The sequence below is a fragment of the Stomoxys calcitrans genome, chromosome 4, assembly GCF_963082655.1.
Source record: "Stomoxys calcitrans chromosome 4, idStoCalc2.1, whole genome shotgun sequence".
In the NCBI taxonomy this organism is placed as follows: Eukaryota; Metazoa; Arthropoda; class Insecta; order Diptera; family Muscidae; genus Stomoxys; species Stomoxys calcitrans.
In genome coordinates this window covers 177,253,546-177,270,643 of record NC_081555.1, presented here as the reverse complement: position 1 = coordinate 177,270,643, position 17,098 = coordinate 177,253,546, and the positions used below count along the sequence as shown (strand labels likewise).

The following is a 17,098-nucleotide window of genomic DNA, read 5'->3' as shown; positions in this document are numbered from 1 at the left end:
TAGGAAGAACCACCGTACACTGTAAACAACTTCGTATGGGTTCGTACGATTGAGGCACTGTTGTTATTTCACCAAACAACTTCAATAAGGGATCCCCTAATTGAAGTTGTTTGTACATACAAACATAGTTTAGTTTTTATACCCACCATAATAGGATTGGGGTATACTAATCTAGTCATTCCGTTTAGATCCCATATTCTTGTTCGTCTCGACGTTGGGAGTCGATCTAGCCATGTCCGTCCGTCTGTCGAAATCACTCTAGCGGTCGAACTCGTATAGCTACCCGCTTGAAATTTTGCACAGATACTTAATATTGACGTAGGTCGTTGGGTATTGCAAATGTTTTAGATTTATATATAGCTCGCATATAAACCGATCTTACGATTTGACTTCTTGAGTCGCAATTTTTGTCCGAATTGGCTAAAATGTTATGTTATGACTTCCAACAACTGTGCCTAGTACGGTTCAAATTCGGTCTATAACCTGCTTCAGCTCCCATATAAACCGATCTCCCGATTTGACATCTTGAGCCTCTACAAGCCGCCATTTTTGTCCGATTTTGCTGAAATTTTGCATGTAGTGTTCTGTTATGACTTTGCCAAGAACGGACCAAATCGGTCTATAAATGATATAGCTCCATACAAACCGATCTTCCGATTTGACTTCTTGAGCCCTTACAAGGCCCAATTTTTGTCCGATTTGGCTGAAATTTTGCATGTGGTGTTCTGTTACAACTTCCACCAATGTGCCAAATACGGTCCAAATCAGTCAATAACCTGATATAGATCTTATGTAAACCGGTCCCTCGATCACCCTTGTTCGGTTCCTAGAAGCTTTAGTTTTTGCTGGTTTGACAAAAGTTTGGTATGTAGAATAAAAATATGCCCTTCAACTAAATTTATTTTGTATAAATTTTTAGCAGAATCCACGAACCATACATATCGCTTTAAAAAGCCGAAAAACTTGCGAATGTTCACATCTTCTAAATCAGAAAGATTCTCAAAGAAATGAAAACCTAAAGTGGAGCTCCTTCTGAATGCTAGTGACACACACACCGAAGGTGTTCTATGGTCTCTTCTTCTTCGATGTCCTCATAGCTTCTGCAAAATCCGTTGCTGGTAACCTTCAGTCTGTCAGCATGTTTTTCGATTAGACAGTGACCAGTTATGACGGACACAATGACTGAGACGACTGTTCTAGTCAATGACAGCAAAGCGGTAGACCTCTTCTAGATTAGGCCATATAGTTTTCGATTGCTCACAGCCCTCTCTTTGTGATCATCTACCATTCGTTGTCCTTCGGGGCTGTTCCAGAAAACTAAACTTACATGTCTCTAGAGGCATATCCACAGATTCCAGTATCCCTGGAATGTGTTGAGTAGTTCCTAGTCTCGCAAGCTCGTTCGCTTAACACTTCCCTGGGATATCTCTGTGGCCCGGCACGCAGATGAAATGAGAGAAGTGTCTACGTAGCTGTCAGAATGAATGGAAATCTATTCTGAGTTCGACTAGTGAAACAAATGTTCTGTCATAGCCAATTGAAACAAAGTACGTCCAATATGTTCCGTTATGGGTACGTTTTGGGAAATTTAATTTTTTATACCCTCCACCATAGGATGGGGGTCATTCTGTTTGTAACATCTCGAAATATGCGTCTAAGACCCCATAAAGTTTATATATTCTTGATCATCATGACATTTTATGTCGATTTAGCCTTGTCCGTCCGTCCGTCCGTCCGTCTGTCTGTCGAAAGCACGCTGTCTGTCGAAAGCACGAAGGAGTAAAGCTAGACGCTTGAAATTTTGCACAAATATTTTTTATAAGTGTAGGTCGATTGGGATTGTAAATGGGCCAAATCGGTCAATATGTTGATATAGCTGCCATATAAACCGATCTTGGGTTTTGACTTCTTTAGCCTCTAGAGGGCCCAATTTTTGTCCGATTTGACTGAAATTTTGCATGTAGTGTTTTGGTATCTTTTCCAATAACTGTGTTGAGTATGGCGTAGATCGGTATAGAACCTGATATAGCTGCCATATAAACCGATCTGAGATCTTGACTTATTGAGCCTCTAGGGGGCGCAATTCTCATACGATTTGGAAGAAATTTTGTATAACGGCTTCTCTCATGACCTTCAACATACGTGTCTAATATGGTCTGAATCGATCAATAGCTAGATACAGTTCCCATATAAGCCGATCCCCCGATTTTGCTTCTTGAGTCCCTACAAGGCGCAATTCTTATCCGAATGAAGTGAAATATTACACGATAGCATATTCTAATTCAATATTCTTTGTTTGCCGAAAAAGAGATACCGCGCATACAACTCGACAATTGCGATCCATGGTGGAGGGTATATAAGATTCGGCCCGGACGAACTTAGCACGCTCTTACTTATTTTTTACTGGCTTAGGGGTATGTCCATAGTGGCATGGAGCGGATTAATATACGCACCCTCTTTTCAACCTAACCTAATCTAACATTTTTCCAACTTTGTCTTTACAGGAAAGTTCAAAATGAACGAAAACAAGGCAAACGTAAAAACAAGGATAAGAAATCGCCAATAGCTATTTTGGATGGAAATCCTGAGCTGCGTGTGCTTAATCCTTTGGATCCACCATTAATTAAGGAACAACTTCTATTGTGTCCAGCATTTCCAGTGGCACACATCGAACTGCAATCGAATGCCTCCCAATTTGCAGTATTTTCTGCCATACGTTCCACCGTTCTGGAAGCAGAAACTAGGCGTTTATTATTCTACGAGCTAAGCGGTAATGTAAGACATTTACCCAACATCAATTCAACATGTTGCCTCCTTTGTGGCTCCTGTTTGGCCAGCAATCAGTCTATAGAGTGTTCTTGCCATACTCTAAATGCACTGCAACAAGTTGGAGGTGCCAATGGGGCTGGAGTTGTGGCCCCAGCACCAGGTGGTGTGGGAGGTGGCAAACGTTCGCGCCAAGACTCTGCCAACAGTGATGTGGAATCGGACTCTGAGGAGTGCATTGAGAAGGAGACTAAAATTGTCTCTGTTCCACTGATTGTGGGTGCGGGTTTACGCAGTCTCTTTGAATTGATTTCAGAGGCACGTCATATTCAACCAATGCTTTGCTCGAAGGCTTTAAAAGCCTTGCTCGATGTTATTCAAGGCCAACAGCCGGAGTCATTTAAGCATGAACCCGAGGAACTTATAAATCCTTTGTATGATTTATTGCTGGATTTGGCCACCATGAGCACGGGCACCACCACAGAGAGTAGTGCTGGTGTGGCCGGCAATGAAGGTGATTGGTCTGCAGTGGCCTGTTCAGCTTTGGTGGGCCTGTGTATTGCCCGAGGAGATACTGGAAAAATGTTGAAAGCTATAGCGGCTCTTATTATGTCACCAAGGCACTTGTCGATTCAGCGCATTCAAATGCCCGCAGTCTTGGGAATGTTACAGCGTACAGTGATAAGCGCTGCCTTGGCCAAGCCCACATGTCCGGAGTTTTATACAAAGGGTGTGCCGGTTAATTCATTGGTGGATGAGGTAAATGGAAGCATATATGAGATTATAGCAGTAGGAATCTTTGCTTTAATGGGTTCCAACTTATTTACTAACCTCTATTTGTTTACAGTTCAACATCAAGGCTCCCTTTGGAGGCTTTACGGAACCAGCTTTGGCTTCGGATGGCACATATTTATATTTGCTGTTGGGTGGTGCCCTTCTTAAGATTGGAACTGGCTACAATGGGTCCTATAAAGGACACATTTATATGCAGAATGATGAGTTTACCAAAGAGAAAACCGGTTGGTTGGGCTACAGCAATGGTCAACTCTACTATCGTAGGAATTCAAAACGAAATGCCGATCATTTGCATTTGGTCAATACCGAATTGCTGACCATAAAGAGCATGAATCCTGTCAATATGCTACCCATAAGGGAGGGTTTCAACTACACCCTTTTCACCGATGAGGATTCCCTCAATGCCATATGCACCAATAGAGATGTAAGTTGAGTGTCTTCTTGTCTCCACAAAACATGCTGCATAATTTGATTTTTGTTTGGTTTAGGATTCCTTGGTGGTGCGCCGCTTGAATATAGGCCATCAAAATCGCACTGCTGATCGCGACAATAGCCTGCCGGTGGAATTGCCTTTGCAGTTGTCCCGTAAGCGCTTCCGCATCTTGGGGTATGCCACTTTTGAGGAGGAAGTATTGAATCAAAACCAAATCTTGAAAATTCAAGCATCCTATAACATCTTTGAGCCCAAGATACCCAATGATGTGGACCTGCAGGAGATTGTTTGCGGCAAGGAGTTTGGTTTGGTGTGTGCCAATGGCAAAGTCTACTACTATGGCAAATCGAGTTCCTTAGGTTTGAAATCCGTGGGTCGAACACCTATTATGAAGCTCACCGAATTGATTATCTCGAAGATATCACGAATTATCCACATTGCTGTGGGCCATGATGGTATCCATGCACTGCTGGTGAATGATGATGGTACTGTGTATTTTGCTGGCACAGCTCGTCGCGGTGAGGATGGCGACATCTCGAAGAATAGACGTCAACCCAAGGCGGTCAAACCAAAGAAAATGACCAAGATTGAGGGTCATGTTATTGTGCAAGCTGCCTGTAATAATGGAACATCGGCCTTTGTTACCAAAACTGGAAAGCTGATCATGTTTGGCAAGGACACCGTGCACTGCGATTCCCAGGGCTTTGTCAGCGATTTCTCTGACCAGCATATTCAGAAAGTGAGTTTGGGCAAAGCCCACTGTGTGGCTCTCAATGCCAAGGGTCAAGTATTTACGTTTGGCTTGAATAACAAGGGCCAGTGTGGCCATGTCTACAACAAATCGAAGGAAAACAGCAGTTCGCCCTCGGTAAACGTTGATGGCTCGGCCAATGGAGGTGGTAAATCGCAAAGTCTAAAGAAATTGAAATTCGATTTTTCCAATTTGTGTGACTACGACGATCACAGCGTGGTTCAGGGCCAGTGTAGGGTGTGTGTGGTTTGTAGGGAATGCACCGGTTACAATGTGTCCTGCGTATCCTCCTTGAATGTGCCACTGGAGGAAAGAGTGGGAGGAGCGTAAGTTTTAAAAGAGAAGACATAGAAATAATGCTAATTGGACTTAAATGCTTTTTTTTTTGTAGTATATGTGCCTGTGGCCATGGTGATGCTGGCTGTTCCAAATGTGGCCTTTGCGCCACTTGTATTGCGGTGCAGGAAGCTGAAAATGGTTGGTATTTTAAATGCTTTTTAAAAATTGAGTACTTTTTCACAACTTCTTATAAAGTTTCAGACACCAAGGACTCGAATAAACAACTCAACCGTCAACGCTCCAAGAGTCTTATTATGCGTCGCAAGGATAAGAAGTCCATTGATGATACTAGCAGTCATGCCGAAGAAAATCCACCTCGTGTGGCCCCCTTGGCTCCTCAGCTTTTGCAGATGCCTTCCACATCTCCTGTGGTTCAAGTATCCTGTGGCCTCCATCATACCGTCCTCTTAACACTCTCTGGAGAAGTTTACGCCTTTGGCAGTAATCAATTCGGGCAATTGGGTACTGGTGACATGCAACCAGTTAGCGGACCAGTGCGTGTTAATGTTCCTGGCAATGTTTGCCAGGTGGCTGCTGGTAGCAATCACACTGTACTCTTGACCTATAAGGGTCTGGTTTATACCTTCGGCAACTTCCAAAAAGGCCAGCTAGGTCGTTTACCCCATGACTTTCAACAGAAGGGCTCGAATTCTCGCGGTGATGGTGAGAAAGCCAGTAGTGCTGCCCAATTTCGCGAGGCTTTGGTTAATAGTGAATCGCTGCCGGAAAAGGCCACGGTGGCTCAACTTATATCACAAAGGCAAAAGATTTTGTGGCATTGCACTCCAGGAGTGGTATTGTAAGTCTGATTTTTATCAATTTTGGGATGGAAAGTATAATAAAGTTTTTATTTTTACAGTGGTATAGGTCCTAGTTTTGGCAAAAAGGCTACCTGGATAGGAGCAAGCGGTGACCAGACATTTATTAAATTGGATGAATCCTTAATAACCACACAGATGCTGCCAAAAATGAATGTGGCTGCCAATAAGAAAACAATACGTATGTATGGTCCCATAAAAACGTAATTAACCTTTAGGGAATTTAATCTTCGGGGAATCGATAGAAATATTAAACTTATCTCATAGTCCTCTGAGAACTGCTGCACATGCATCCGGTGGAGGCCATAGATGCGAAGAGGTTATCATGACCGCCTATAATGTCGAGTTCGAATCCCGACGTGAACATGAGAAAACATTTTCCCTTACTAATGCTGACTTCATTTATGGGGTATCCTGCAATGTTAAAACTTCTCACCTAAGTAGTGTCGTTAAGCGGCACATCGATTGAGTTCAGCATTAAAAAAGAGATCCTTTATCACTGAGCTTAAACTTTAATCGGACTGCACTCCTTAATATTAGGGAAACATCCCCTGTTCCTTAATGGAATATGCATGGAAATTTTACATTTACCTGTATCCGAAGACATGCAAGCATGGTTGACTAGCGCGCCAGAGGGACGAGTAGTCTTGTAGTTCTGAGACTCGCCCTTGTCTTTCTGGGGTGTATCTAGAATTAAATGGGTTCATTGTTGTCAATTGCTTGCTCGAACAGCACAGGCATTATCGATTTTTGAAGGAAGTTACCCTAGAACCAAACTTGTTTGAACCCTGTATACCACGAGGAAGGAATGGCAAATCTTATGGGATTATGAAGCTTTGTAAAATACGAAGAGAAGAAAGATTATAAGGCTTGACATTTGGGGTTTATAAAATGTGAATACCCAGAAAAAAATAATAATCGACTTCAATCACGAAATTAAATGATTAATTTTTAATTAATTTTCTAATTGAAACTGCTTCAATCACGAAAACGATAATATCATTCACAGTTTTTGAAAAAGGTGATTGAAAAAATTTCCAAAAAAAAAAATGCATAAAATTTTTTAATTGATCCAATTAAAAGATGATTGAAATTTCCAAATTATTCAATTAAATTTTTAATTGATCCAATTAAAATTTTATAGAAAATATGCAAATCTTATATATAAAAATCAATTTATGTTTGTTTGTTTGTGTGGTCCTTATAGACTTAGAAACGGCTGAACCGATTTTCTTGAAACTTTCGCAGATGGTGCATAATGATCCCGTGGTGAAAATAGAGTACTACATTTTTTGATATCTGAAGGGGGAGCGGACCCTCCCCTTTACCCTAATTTTAAGAAACGCCAGATCTCGGAGATCGGTTTTGCGATTTAAGCGAAATTTTGTGTTCTCTTTTGTAGTAACCTACAAACAAAAATTTGGTATTCCCCCAAACAGGACTTATTTACTGACCATGGCAATATGGGGCCTAAATAAAAGGTATTTGAGTGTAGAATACTAATCTGAAATCCAGATGTGGGACCAAGTGTTTAAGAGGCCGCCCATCCCCGAGAACATCCAACACAGAAGACAAATTTACGACCATAGCAATATGGAGCTCAAATGAAAGGTCTTTGGAAGTAAAGCACGAATCTGATATCAATGTTAGGGAAAAGTGTCTATGGGGCCACCACACCCCCATAAAACCACACAAATAGGAAGTATTTGCTGACCATTGCAATATGAGGCTCATATAAGAGGTATTTTAGAGTAGAACACGAATCTGATATATATTTTCAAAGCCAAGTCATTCAGTGGCCAACCTAACCCCCAAATCGGTCATCTTTGGCGATTATGGAAAAATGGAGCTCAAATGAAGGGTATTTGGGAGTAGACCATGAATCTGACATCAACATTCGGGACCAACTGCCTAGGGGACGTCCCACCACCATAACAACCTCCAAATAGGACCTATTTGCTTATCAAGTCAATTTGGGTCTTCAAGACAGTGGAGCTCGATATTCATAGTTTTTAGGGTCCGTACTCTAAACCGGACATATTTGCTGGCTTTTTCAATAAGGGGTTTAAGTGAATGGTATTTGAGATTAGAAAACGAATTTGATATTCAATTTTGAGGCCAATGTCAATATGGGGTTCAAATATATGAGAATAGAGCACGTTGCGAATACATTTTCAGGCCTTAGCGATTGGAGGACCACCAAGTAGAGCAAGAATTGATACCCACTTTCGGGACCAATTTTCTGAGGGTCTACCCCTTTCCCAAAATACCCCATAAACAGCAATTTTTTACTCACCATAGCAAAATAGGGCACAAATAAAGGTATTTGGGAGTAGAGTACGAATTTGATATACATGTATTTAGGGCATCACCCCTTCCTCTAAACACCCCCAAAGGTGAAACATTTTCGACCATGCCAATATATGGCTCAAATGAAAGGTATTTGAGATTAGAAAAAAAAATTTAGTCGAAAGGCTGTCTTTGTTGGGGGATTTTATCTTCTATATAGAGAAAGTATTTATTAAAATTTCGAGCGGTTAGACTTCTCCAAAACGGACAGTCATAACTTGTTTAGACCCAACTGTACTACAATGAGATTTTCTGATTCAGTTAAAAAATGATTGAAAGAACTTACTGCCTAGACCACTAAACATTTTTTTCTTTGTGTCACTCTGTTCGTTCAATCAATGAATTGGCGAACGAATCGAATGCCAAAAAGAAAAAAATTTAGAGGTGTAGGTTGTTCTTATTTATTTGAAAAACATCACATTTTCAATCAAACCTGGAAGAAAGGGAAGAGGTTTCCGATCGGATACCTGAGATGAACCTTGAAGTTGAGTGCGAGGCACTGCTGCTATCGGCACAGTCTTGGATTGACGGAACCCTAGTATTGTCATCTGGAAGATCATGTTACACGGATGGATCAAAGCTAGAGGACAGAGTGGACATTGGGGGTTTACATTGAGAACCCAGGGACTGAGATCAGTTTTAGACTGCCTGACCATAATACGGTCCTGCAGGCGGAGATCCGGATGATCAGGGAATGCGTGAAGTGATGTGGTGCTATCGCGAGGACGTCGAGTTTGAATATCTTTACCGACAGTAAAATTTCCATAAGGGCAATAACACCAGGACGGTAAGGTCACGAACAGTCTTGCAGTGTAAGAAGGAGATTAACGCCGTCTCTGAGGATGGGAAAATCAACAACGTTTGGGTGCCGGGCCATAACGGATTAAGGGGAAATGAAAGGGCGAACGATTTGGCGGTGAAGGCCAGAGGACTGCCGTCAATAAACTTGGAGTGGGCGACGAATGCGCATGCAACATTGTGGAATAGCGAAACGATCGGTAGGACGGCGAAAGTCCAATAGGGGGATCTAGATGGTGAGAAGACGAGGCTATTACTGAACCAACTTAGGGGAGTGATACAATTAAGGATTTTGTAAGTAGCACGGAATTCATAACTTATAATTTTCTTTTTAGAGGCTACTTTATAGTTTTTAGAGCGCCCAACAAGCCGATTACTGGCTTAGGTGCATGTCCATAGTGACATGGGGCGGATTAATATCTGCACCCTCTTTTCAACCTAACCTAACCTAAGGTACGAATCTGATATCCCTGGGAGCTCCCACGCCAAAAAAGACCTAAGCGGAAAATTAGGCCGACTTGGCCAGAAAAAAATATGTGATTCTTTTATAAGATATGTTCGTCGAGATAGCTTTATGGCGTGATTTTTAAAGTGGATAGCAAATATTTAAAAAAAGAAAATAAATAATGTGGCTTCAATGCCAATGGGTCTGGGCACTAGCCACAAATTATTTAAAAAGCTATCTAATTTTAAAATTTTTCTTCGGGTCATTTAGTTTTTCATCAAAAGTCAAATTTTGACGATATTTATTTTCTGAAAATTAAATTTTAAAACGGTTTTGTATTTTCTTTTCATTTGCCAGTAATGATACCCACAATACCCTTGACATTTAGTGCAATTTCCATAAATCGTCGCGATGGCAATTGTACAGCTCATTACTACAATCAAGTGGACTTTGCTAAAATGGAACATTCGAATAAGCCCAAGGTGGTGCCCGAAGTCAATCAAAATGTAGATCAGAACACTATGGTGCAACTGGGTCCCAGCTCCTCCAATGCCATTAATGAGCAAATGTCCCGAAGTATGCATGAGGCAAGAAATCAAATGTTCGACTTGCAAGACAATCACATGCATAACCCCTCGTCTAGTATACAGCGTAAGGAGCGAAATCGCGAATATGCCAAGGGGTCTTTAAAGAGCCCATCTTCGCCCAAGGCGGCGGCCTCTTCGTCAACGGCTGCAATAAATGATAAAACCTATACAAAATTAGCATTTGCCATGGATCCCATGTACAATATTTTGTGGGTTTACGATTGCAATCAAAAGAAGGTGCTCAGCTATAACGTGCTGGCCAGTGAGATACAACAGAGTGGAATGGTATGGGGAAATATGTATAAGCACCGTCTAAATTTTGATAATTCTTTCAATCCTCTGCAGAACTCCTCGAACTATAGGGCTTTGTTAACACCTGAGTTATCATTGCCAAATAAATTGGATTCGAAAATATCTCGCTTGCATGCCTCACTCAATTTATTGGCCTGTTTGGATGTGCTGACATCGGCTCAGGATTTCATGTAAGTCTTTGAATTGCCAGCTTTTTGAAGATTGTTGATGGAAATATTTTTTTTCCGGGCCTAGACCTGCTTGTTTCGAAGACATTTCTCCCAAGGAGGATAATCAAAGCAAAGAGCAAAAGGACAATCAGTATCAGATATGCAATCGTTTTGACAACTTTGGAGGAGGTTGGGGCTATTCAGGACATAGTGTGGAGGCTATACGATTTTCGGCTGATACCGATGTAATGATTTGTAAGTTTATACTAACTCCAACGGCACACCTTAAAACTGATCGGAGACTCGTTTTTTTTTTCACAGATGGCTTTGGCATGTTCGGCGGCCGTGGCGAATATTCTTGTAAACTTAAGCTTTACGACATGGGCTGCGACGGTGGCGGCTATGAGAAGGAGGGTACATTGATAAGTGAAACCAAAGAAATTCCCTTTGAATGCCCTGCTCGCAGTAAATACCATATTCTGTTACCCAAGGCGGTGAGTATCACCGCAGGACGCTGGTATTTGGTATGGGCCCGCATTGCAGGCCCTTCCTCAGATTGTGGCTCATGTGGCCAGGCAACAGTGACAACCGAAGATCAAGTTGTCTTCACTTTTAAATCTTCGAAGAAAGCCAACAATGGAACCGATGTTAATTCTGGTCAGATTCCAGCCATATTATATCGACTTATCACCCAAGAATCTAAACAGCCTCCGGCACCAGTCGATATAGATCCAGTGAAACGGGTTACCAAAGAATTTGCCAACAGCGTTACCAAAGAATGCTTCGAGAGTTTGGTCTTAATGCTAAACTGGTCCTGGGAGGCGTTCAAAGGCTATCTAAGGGAGCAGCGTGATATGTCCCATCAATTGCAGGTCAAGCAATCTCTGGAATATTTGATACATGTCAATAAGTCCTGCTTACGCCTACTGCGAAAGTATACAAATGAAATTTATCCTCAGTATGGAACATCAGATGAAATAGCCGAATACATTTCAACAGCCTCGACTCACAAGACTATGGGCAATAGAACGGAAAAGGATGTTACGAAATTTACAAAACCCTCCAACAGTCTGTTGACAAAATATTTCAATGACAACATTGGCGGTGCAGGCGGCGGAGTATCTGGGTCTGGCGTAGGCAATCAATCACCCATGAAGAAATCCAACATGGAGAATATACAACTGGCCGAATGCATTGGCAATGTTAGGGCCATGTTGATAGGTATCTTCTGTGATGACATCTTCCAGGACATTAGCAGCGATGAGGCCCTATCCATGGCCTTGGAGATATTGGATGAATGCCATATAAGTTTTGTGGCTTGTTTTGGGGTTTTCTATCCCACATCTACTTTGAAATGGAATTGTTTGTGTGACTTACTATCGGAGATGGATAAGGTATGTGCTTTAGTTTCTCCCAAAGGAGATAAGACTCTAATTCTCTGTTGTGATTTTAGCAAGGAACTTTGCATTCCCGTTTGCTGAGTGCCATATTGGCTGGGCTTTGTTCGCCAACGGTTAAATTAAGATCAACCTTTGCTTTGCTTAACCATGGCAATGATCGGCATTCAATTGTCAGTCCCAGTGATAATTCTGGACTACCCATGCTTTCCTCAACCGATTCACATCAATATCCCATATTAGTGGAGCAGATGATCTATCGCACGCAACAGGAGAAACGTGATTTTCTAAGTAATTCCTGGACTTTTAAGGATGTGTTAATGCGTCTTCTGGATATTATTGCTAATCCCATAAGGGATCGTTTGGAGAACATCTACAATAGGAGTGTGCCTTACACATATTCAAGCAGTAGTTATTGTAGTAAGGACTTCAATCAGGGTCTAATTGACAACTGTTGTCATTTGTTGGCAAGAGTGTTGGCGGAGATAGTTTATCAAACGGCCATAGGAGACGTAAGTATAAATTGCTTGAAATGTTTGTGGGAAAATTTGCAGCATTTAAATTTTTAGATAAGCTTTTAAGCCTCGCATGCTACATTTTTATACCCTCCACCATAGGATGCAACTCATTAAAATTTGTATGAGCGGGTGCGTCAACAATTGTAGTATAAGTTGAGCTATCGACTTCAAATTTATAGGTAAGAGTCATTGGTACAAAGGTAGCAATTTGGGCATGATCGGACATGTTTTACCTCAATTATAGTACAGATGTATATTGAAAGGTGGAATAATAGCCAACGTCTAGACAAAACGGCGAAAACTAAAATTTTGAGATTTTGCATGAAGGTTGCAACAGATTGAGAGCGTCAAGATTGGTCCGGATTTGTTTACATTTTTTCGCTTGTCGCTTTCCCGTTCCACTTAACGAATTTATAACGAAAGTACCGTTATAAATTGTGAACAAATGCTCCTAGTTAAATAGCTTAACATGTTCTAAGAGGATTCAGCTCAATTAAAGCATTGATTGAGGCATGAACAGTTTAAGTCTTTAGCGAAAAGTACGTTCTGTAACTTGATGCAGCTCAAGTCATTCAAAGAACTTTTCACATGCGATCTATGGTGGAGGCTATATAAGATTCGGCCCGGCCGAACTTAACGCATTTTTACTTGTTTTCTATTCTCTAATTACAGTATGACAAAATGTTTGTGCCTCCGCGTACTCTGCACTCGTCTGGTTCAAGATTTGCTCGTTGTGATCAGAGCCGCACTTGGAATACCGGTAGCTTTGGTCCCGATGCAATTGCCTTCTCAGTAGATCGTAGTGGCATAGCAGTGGCCGGTTGTATGGTATACACCGGATCCGGAAGTTATGAATATCAATTGGAATTGTTATGTGATACTTCGGGGGATTTGCAGCAACAACAGCCATTGCAGCAACAGCAGCATAAATGGGAAACTCTGGAATCAGTGTCGGGGACCTATGATCAGACTGTGGTACAAAACGATATGGCTGAGGTGAAATTTGAACGTTCGGTTTTAATAAAGGTGAGTTTTCAGAAAATTATAAATCACATTTGAAAATAAATGTTTTCTTTTTTCCATTTATTTAAAGGAAAATTCCCGCTATGCTTTGAGATTTTGTTCTCAAGGTCATCGAACATGTTCAGGAGATGGTGGTTTGCCTTCAGTAAGAGGTCCTTGTGGCACTACCTTCCAATTTTATGCCTGCGACTTGAGTTTTAATGGCACCAATGCCCATCGTGGCCAGATACCATGTATTCTCTACTACAGCACTCCCATTAAATCTGAGACAAATGGCTGCAATGGTGGAACATTTGGCTCAAATGGCAGCACTTCCAACGATGTGTCTTTGTCCAATGAGACCACCATGAGGGACACAGCTTTACAAATAGCTTCGGATATAACTAAGAAATGTTCGGAACTTTTAGTTTTGGCTCGCAACACTTTGGCTGCCTCTTTATCGCCATCGGACAATTCCTCAAATCACTCGCAGACTATAGACTCGGAGCATAATATTACACCCATTGAAGAGCATATGGATATTAACTGGGCCAACAATTCAAGAACCTCACATTTGCCCGCTGAAGCTGGAGGCTTGTCTGCAGCAAGGGATTTATCCAAAAGGCTGGAGTCCTTCTCAAAGGGCATCATTGAAACTTTGAAGTTTGAAAAGAGATCTACCAATCCATTTGAAATGGAAATTGAAATTGGAGCCACAGAGATACATCCCAAGGATTTGATGATTGAGGAAAGTTCTTCCATACATGATTTAAATTTCCGCAATGGCCAAATTACAAAATTCAATGGCAATGAACGCGTGGGAGCCGAGGCGGTGGAAAGCTTAATGGGAGCTTCATCACAATTCCATCCGGTGGCCATGGCTCGCGCTGACTCTGAGGATACTCCTGCCCATATGGCAGCCTCACAGATATTGGACGTTTTCAATTATGGTTCATCGAATTTGTTTCATACTCTATTGCCATTGGTCTATGCACATATTGCAAATCTGGCATGTAATGATGCCAAAGTAGGTTTCATAAAAAAAAATCCTTTTATCAATCTAATATTTTTATTAATTGCAGAGTTCTGTTCAAATACTGGGTCTGATCAAAGATATTTTGCCCCATATTGCGGCTCTCAATCAACTGAGCCTGAACAAGGAGACTGGTGTGCCAGGCAATCTGCCCCGCTTAAGGCCTTCATTCGATTTATTCCATAAGAAATTAGATCTGGTCAATGAAGCTTGCAGCAATGCCTTGGTGGCAGCAGCATCGTCTAATCCACCCAATGATCATTCGCCCACCAGCGATATACCAACCACCAGCAATCACTACTGTATCGTGGAAAGTGAGCATCCTTATAGAAATGCTTCCATAAATTGTTATCGTGTGGAATTTCCTCCCTGTGTCCAATGGCTGACCATCGAATTCGATGCTCAGTGTGGCACAGCCCAATTGGAGGACTATCTGCTGGTATCTGTGCCCATGAGACCCTTGATTTCGTCGGAAATGTGTCATGCCAATGAGGACTACTATGATATTTTGGATAATAATGTGAAAAGTCATCGTAGTGCTGAAGGGACTCAATGCAAAAATGCCTCATTGCTGACATCATGCTATAAGACAACGGCGCAAAAGGAGGCGGAACATAAGAGCGAACCCGACTGGTTTGTGGTGAAAAAGTTTAACACGTAAGCTTTAACATTTTGTTTTTTGAAACTTTCTTTATATTGAAGTGTTTTTTTTATAGATCCTCAAACTGGCTACAGAATGTTATGATATTACCAGGAAATTGTGTGGAGTTTTCTTTGGAAACTTCTTCTTTATATGCCCAAGATCCGCGCGTCAACCGTTTTGGCTTCAAGTGCTTGGTTGTTGGTTATGATAATCCTGTTTTGGTAAGTTATATTCTGCAGTGCTTAGTATTGTTTGCGGGACATTTGTGAGATTGTATTTTATTTCGCCAAGAGAAGTCTTTTAGATGCGTCCACTCTCTCGTTTATTTATTAAGTTGCCTATCATAGAACGTTTGTTGAACTAGCCGAATTCAAAACTGAATTTAAAGTTTCGGAATATCTTTTTCCATTTGCTCTTTCCACCGGTGTGTATGTTTATAAGACTTTAAAGCTGTTCTAAAGACTTATGACTGCGATATTCTCCATAAATGCAGAGTGGGGAAAAAAGTTTACAAAGAATCTTTCTCTCAAACACTTCAAGAACTACCTCCAGTCTACCGAGGCATAACAAGTTATTTGCTCTTCTACTTATTCCATAATGCAATGCAAATTAAGAAACAAGGGCAAACTCCTCACATATCAATGATCGCTGCCCTATTTAAGTTTAGGCTCAATAATAAGGGCCCTCCTTTTTATCGCCCAGTCCGAACGCAGTGCGACACCTCTTTGTGGAGAAGTTTTTACATGGCTGCCATACCAAATGGTACAATACCTCAGAAAAGTCGCCAGCCAGCATTAGGAGGGGATAACCACCGCTGAAAATTGTTCAGGCCAAGATTCAAACCCAGGCGTTCAGCGTCATAGGCTTCTTAAGTTAAAATGTGATTTGAGACACATTCAAAAAAATGTTTAACCGTTAGTCGTGAGTGTCTCGTGAGAGTTTTGTGAGTCGGAATTTTCTCGTGAGTCGCGATTAGTGTCGTGAGCATGATTTCACTCACTCTCGCTCACGCACGAAGATTTTTAATTCAATCTCGATCACAAAAGATATCGATTTGGATCTCTCAATCACGTGACTCCGGTGTGATTATTGTGACATCCTGCAATGTCGTATCAATTTTGCAGGGTACCAAACTCAGATGTGACTAGAAACTACTGTGAACGTAGAATGATGTGTTCGTCATTTCCCTCCTTGCTTTGGTCTATAGCAGATTTATCAAGTCTAAAAACCCCAGGGCACAATTATCTAGTTGACTTTAAAATGTTAACTCCCACACAGTACGCTCAAATGTATGCCATGGGCGTACTGTAGTTGCCACGTACTGTCTTGTCTTCTTTCTTGTGTATGGAATATTGTCGTTGTATTTCTAGTTAAATTGCACAGACTTGCTGTTCTTCAGCCTGGTATCTGCTACTCTGAACTCATTCTCTTACACAGTGGACTTGAAAGTACTTTGTAGGCGTTGCACAGTGGGTTGGGGGGAAAAATTAGTGGAAATAAATCTGTAATTTTTCAACGGATAAAGATATCACCACTAAATCAATCAGATGGTTATAGCTGAGGTGTTAATCAATTGATGTGCGGAATTTTAGGGCGCTAGAATACCCGGGGGCCTATTAGTGGGCCTTCCTAGTTGATCACCTCGGTCCTACAAAATTTTGTTCGGGCTGCCAAAAGCGCATTAATGGCCCGATTTTCAAAATTTCCTTGCTTGTTCTTTTCACATTTCAATGAGCGCAGTCCGATTCAAGTTTAAGCTCAATGATAAGGGGCCTCCTTTTTATAACCGAGTCCAAACGGCGTGCCGCAGTGGGATACCTCATTGAACAGAAGTTTTTTACATGGCATAGTACCTCACAAATGTTGCCAGCATTAGGAGGGGAAAACCACCGCTGAAAATTTTTCTGATGGTCTCACCAGGATTCAAACCCAGGCGTTCAGCGTCATAGGCGGACATGCTAAC

General features: G+C 41.5%; 1 protein-coding gene across 2 annotated transcripts in view; it reads left to right on the top strand.

The window, feature by feature from the left end:
• LOC106082007 (E3 ubiquitin-protein ligase highwire) overlaps positions 1 to 17,098 on the top strand; it is a 150,167-nt gene that overhangs the window by 2,507 nt on the left and 130,562 nt on the right. The window contains exons 2-16 of one of the 2 annotated variants that reach the window (XM_013244301.2): positions 2,505 to 3,525; positions 3,614 to 3,985; positions 4,050 to 5,071; positions 5,137 to 5,222; positions 5,280 to 5,883; positions 5,944 to 6,083; positions 9,852 to 10,366; positions 10,427 to 10,563; positions 10,628 to 10,797; positions 10,864 to 11,936; positions 11,996 to 12,451; positions 13,130 to 13,483; positions 13,551 to 14,486; positions 14,542 to 15,149; positions 15,209 to 15,356. In XM_013244301.2, the coding sequence (XP_013099755.2) occupies positions 2,505 to 3,525; positions 3,614 to 3,985; positions 4,050 to 5,071; positions 5,137 to 5,222; positions 5,280 to 5,883; positions 5,944 to 6,083; positions 9,852 to 10,366; positions 10,427 to 10,563; positions 10,628 to 10,797; positions 10,864 to 11,936; positions 11,996 to 12,451; positions 13,130 to 13,483; positions 13,551 to 14,486; positions 14,542 to 15,149; positions 15,209 to 15,356 (7,642 nt within the window). Of the gene's footprint in view, positions 1 to 2,504; positions 3,526 to 3,613; positions 3,986 to 4,049; positions 5,072 to 5,136; positions 5,884 to 5,943; positions 6,084 to 9,851; positions 10,367 to 10,426; positions 10,564 to 10,627; positions 10,798 to 10,863; positions 11,937 to 11,995; positions 12,452 to 13,129; positions 13,484 to 13,550; positions 14,487 to 14,541; positions 15,150 to 15,208; positions 15,357 to 17,098 lie in introns of both variants that reach the window. The other variant, XM_059368028.1, reaches the window with a different exon arrangement.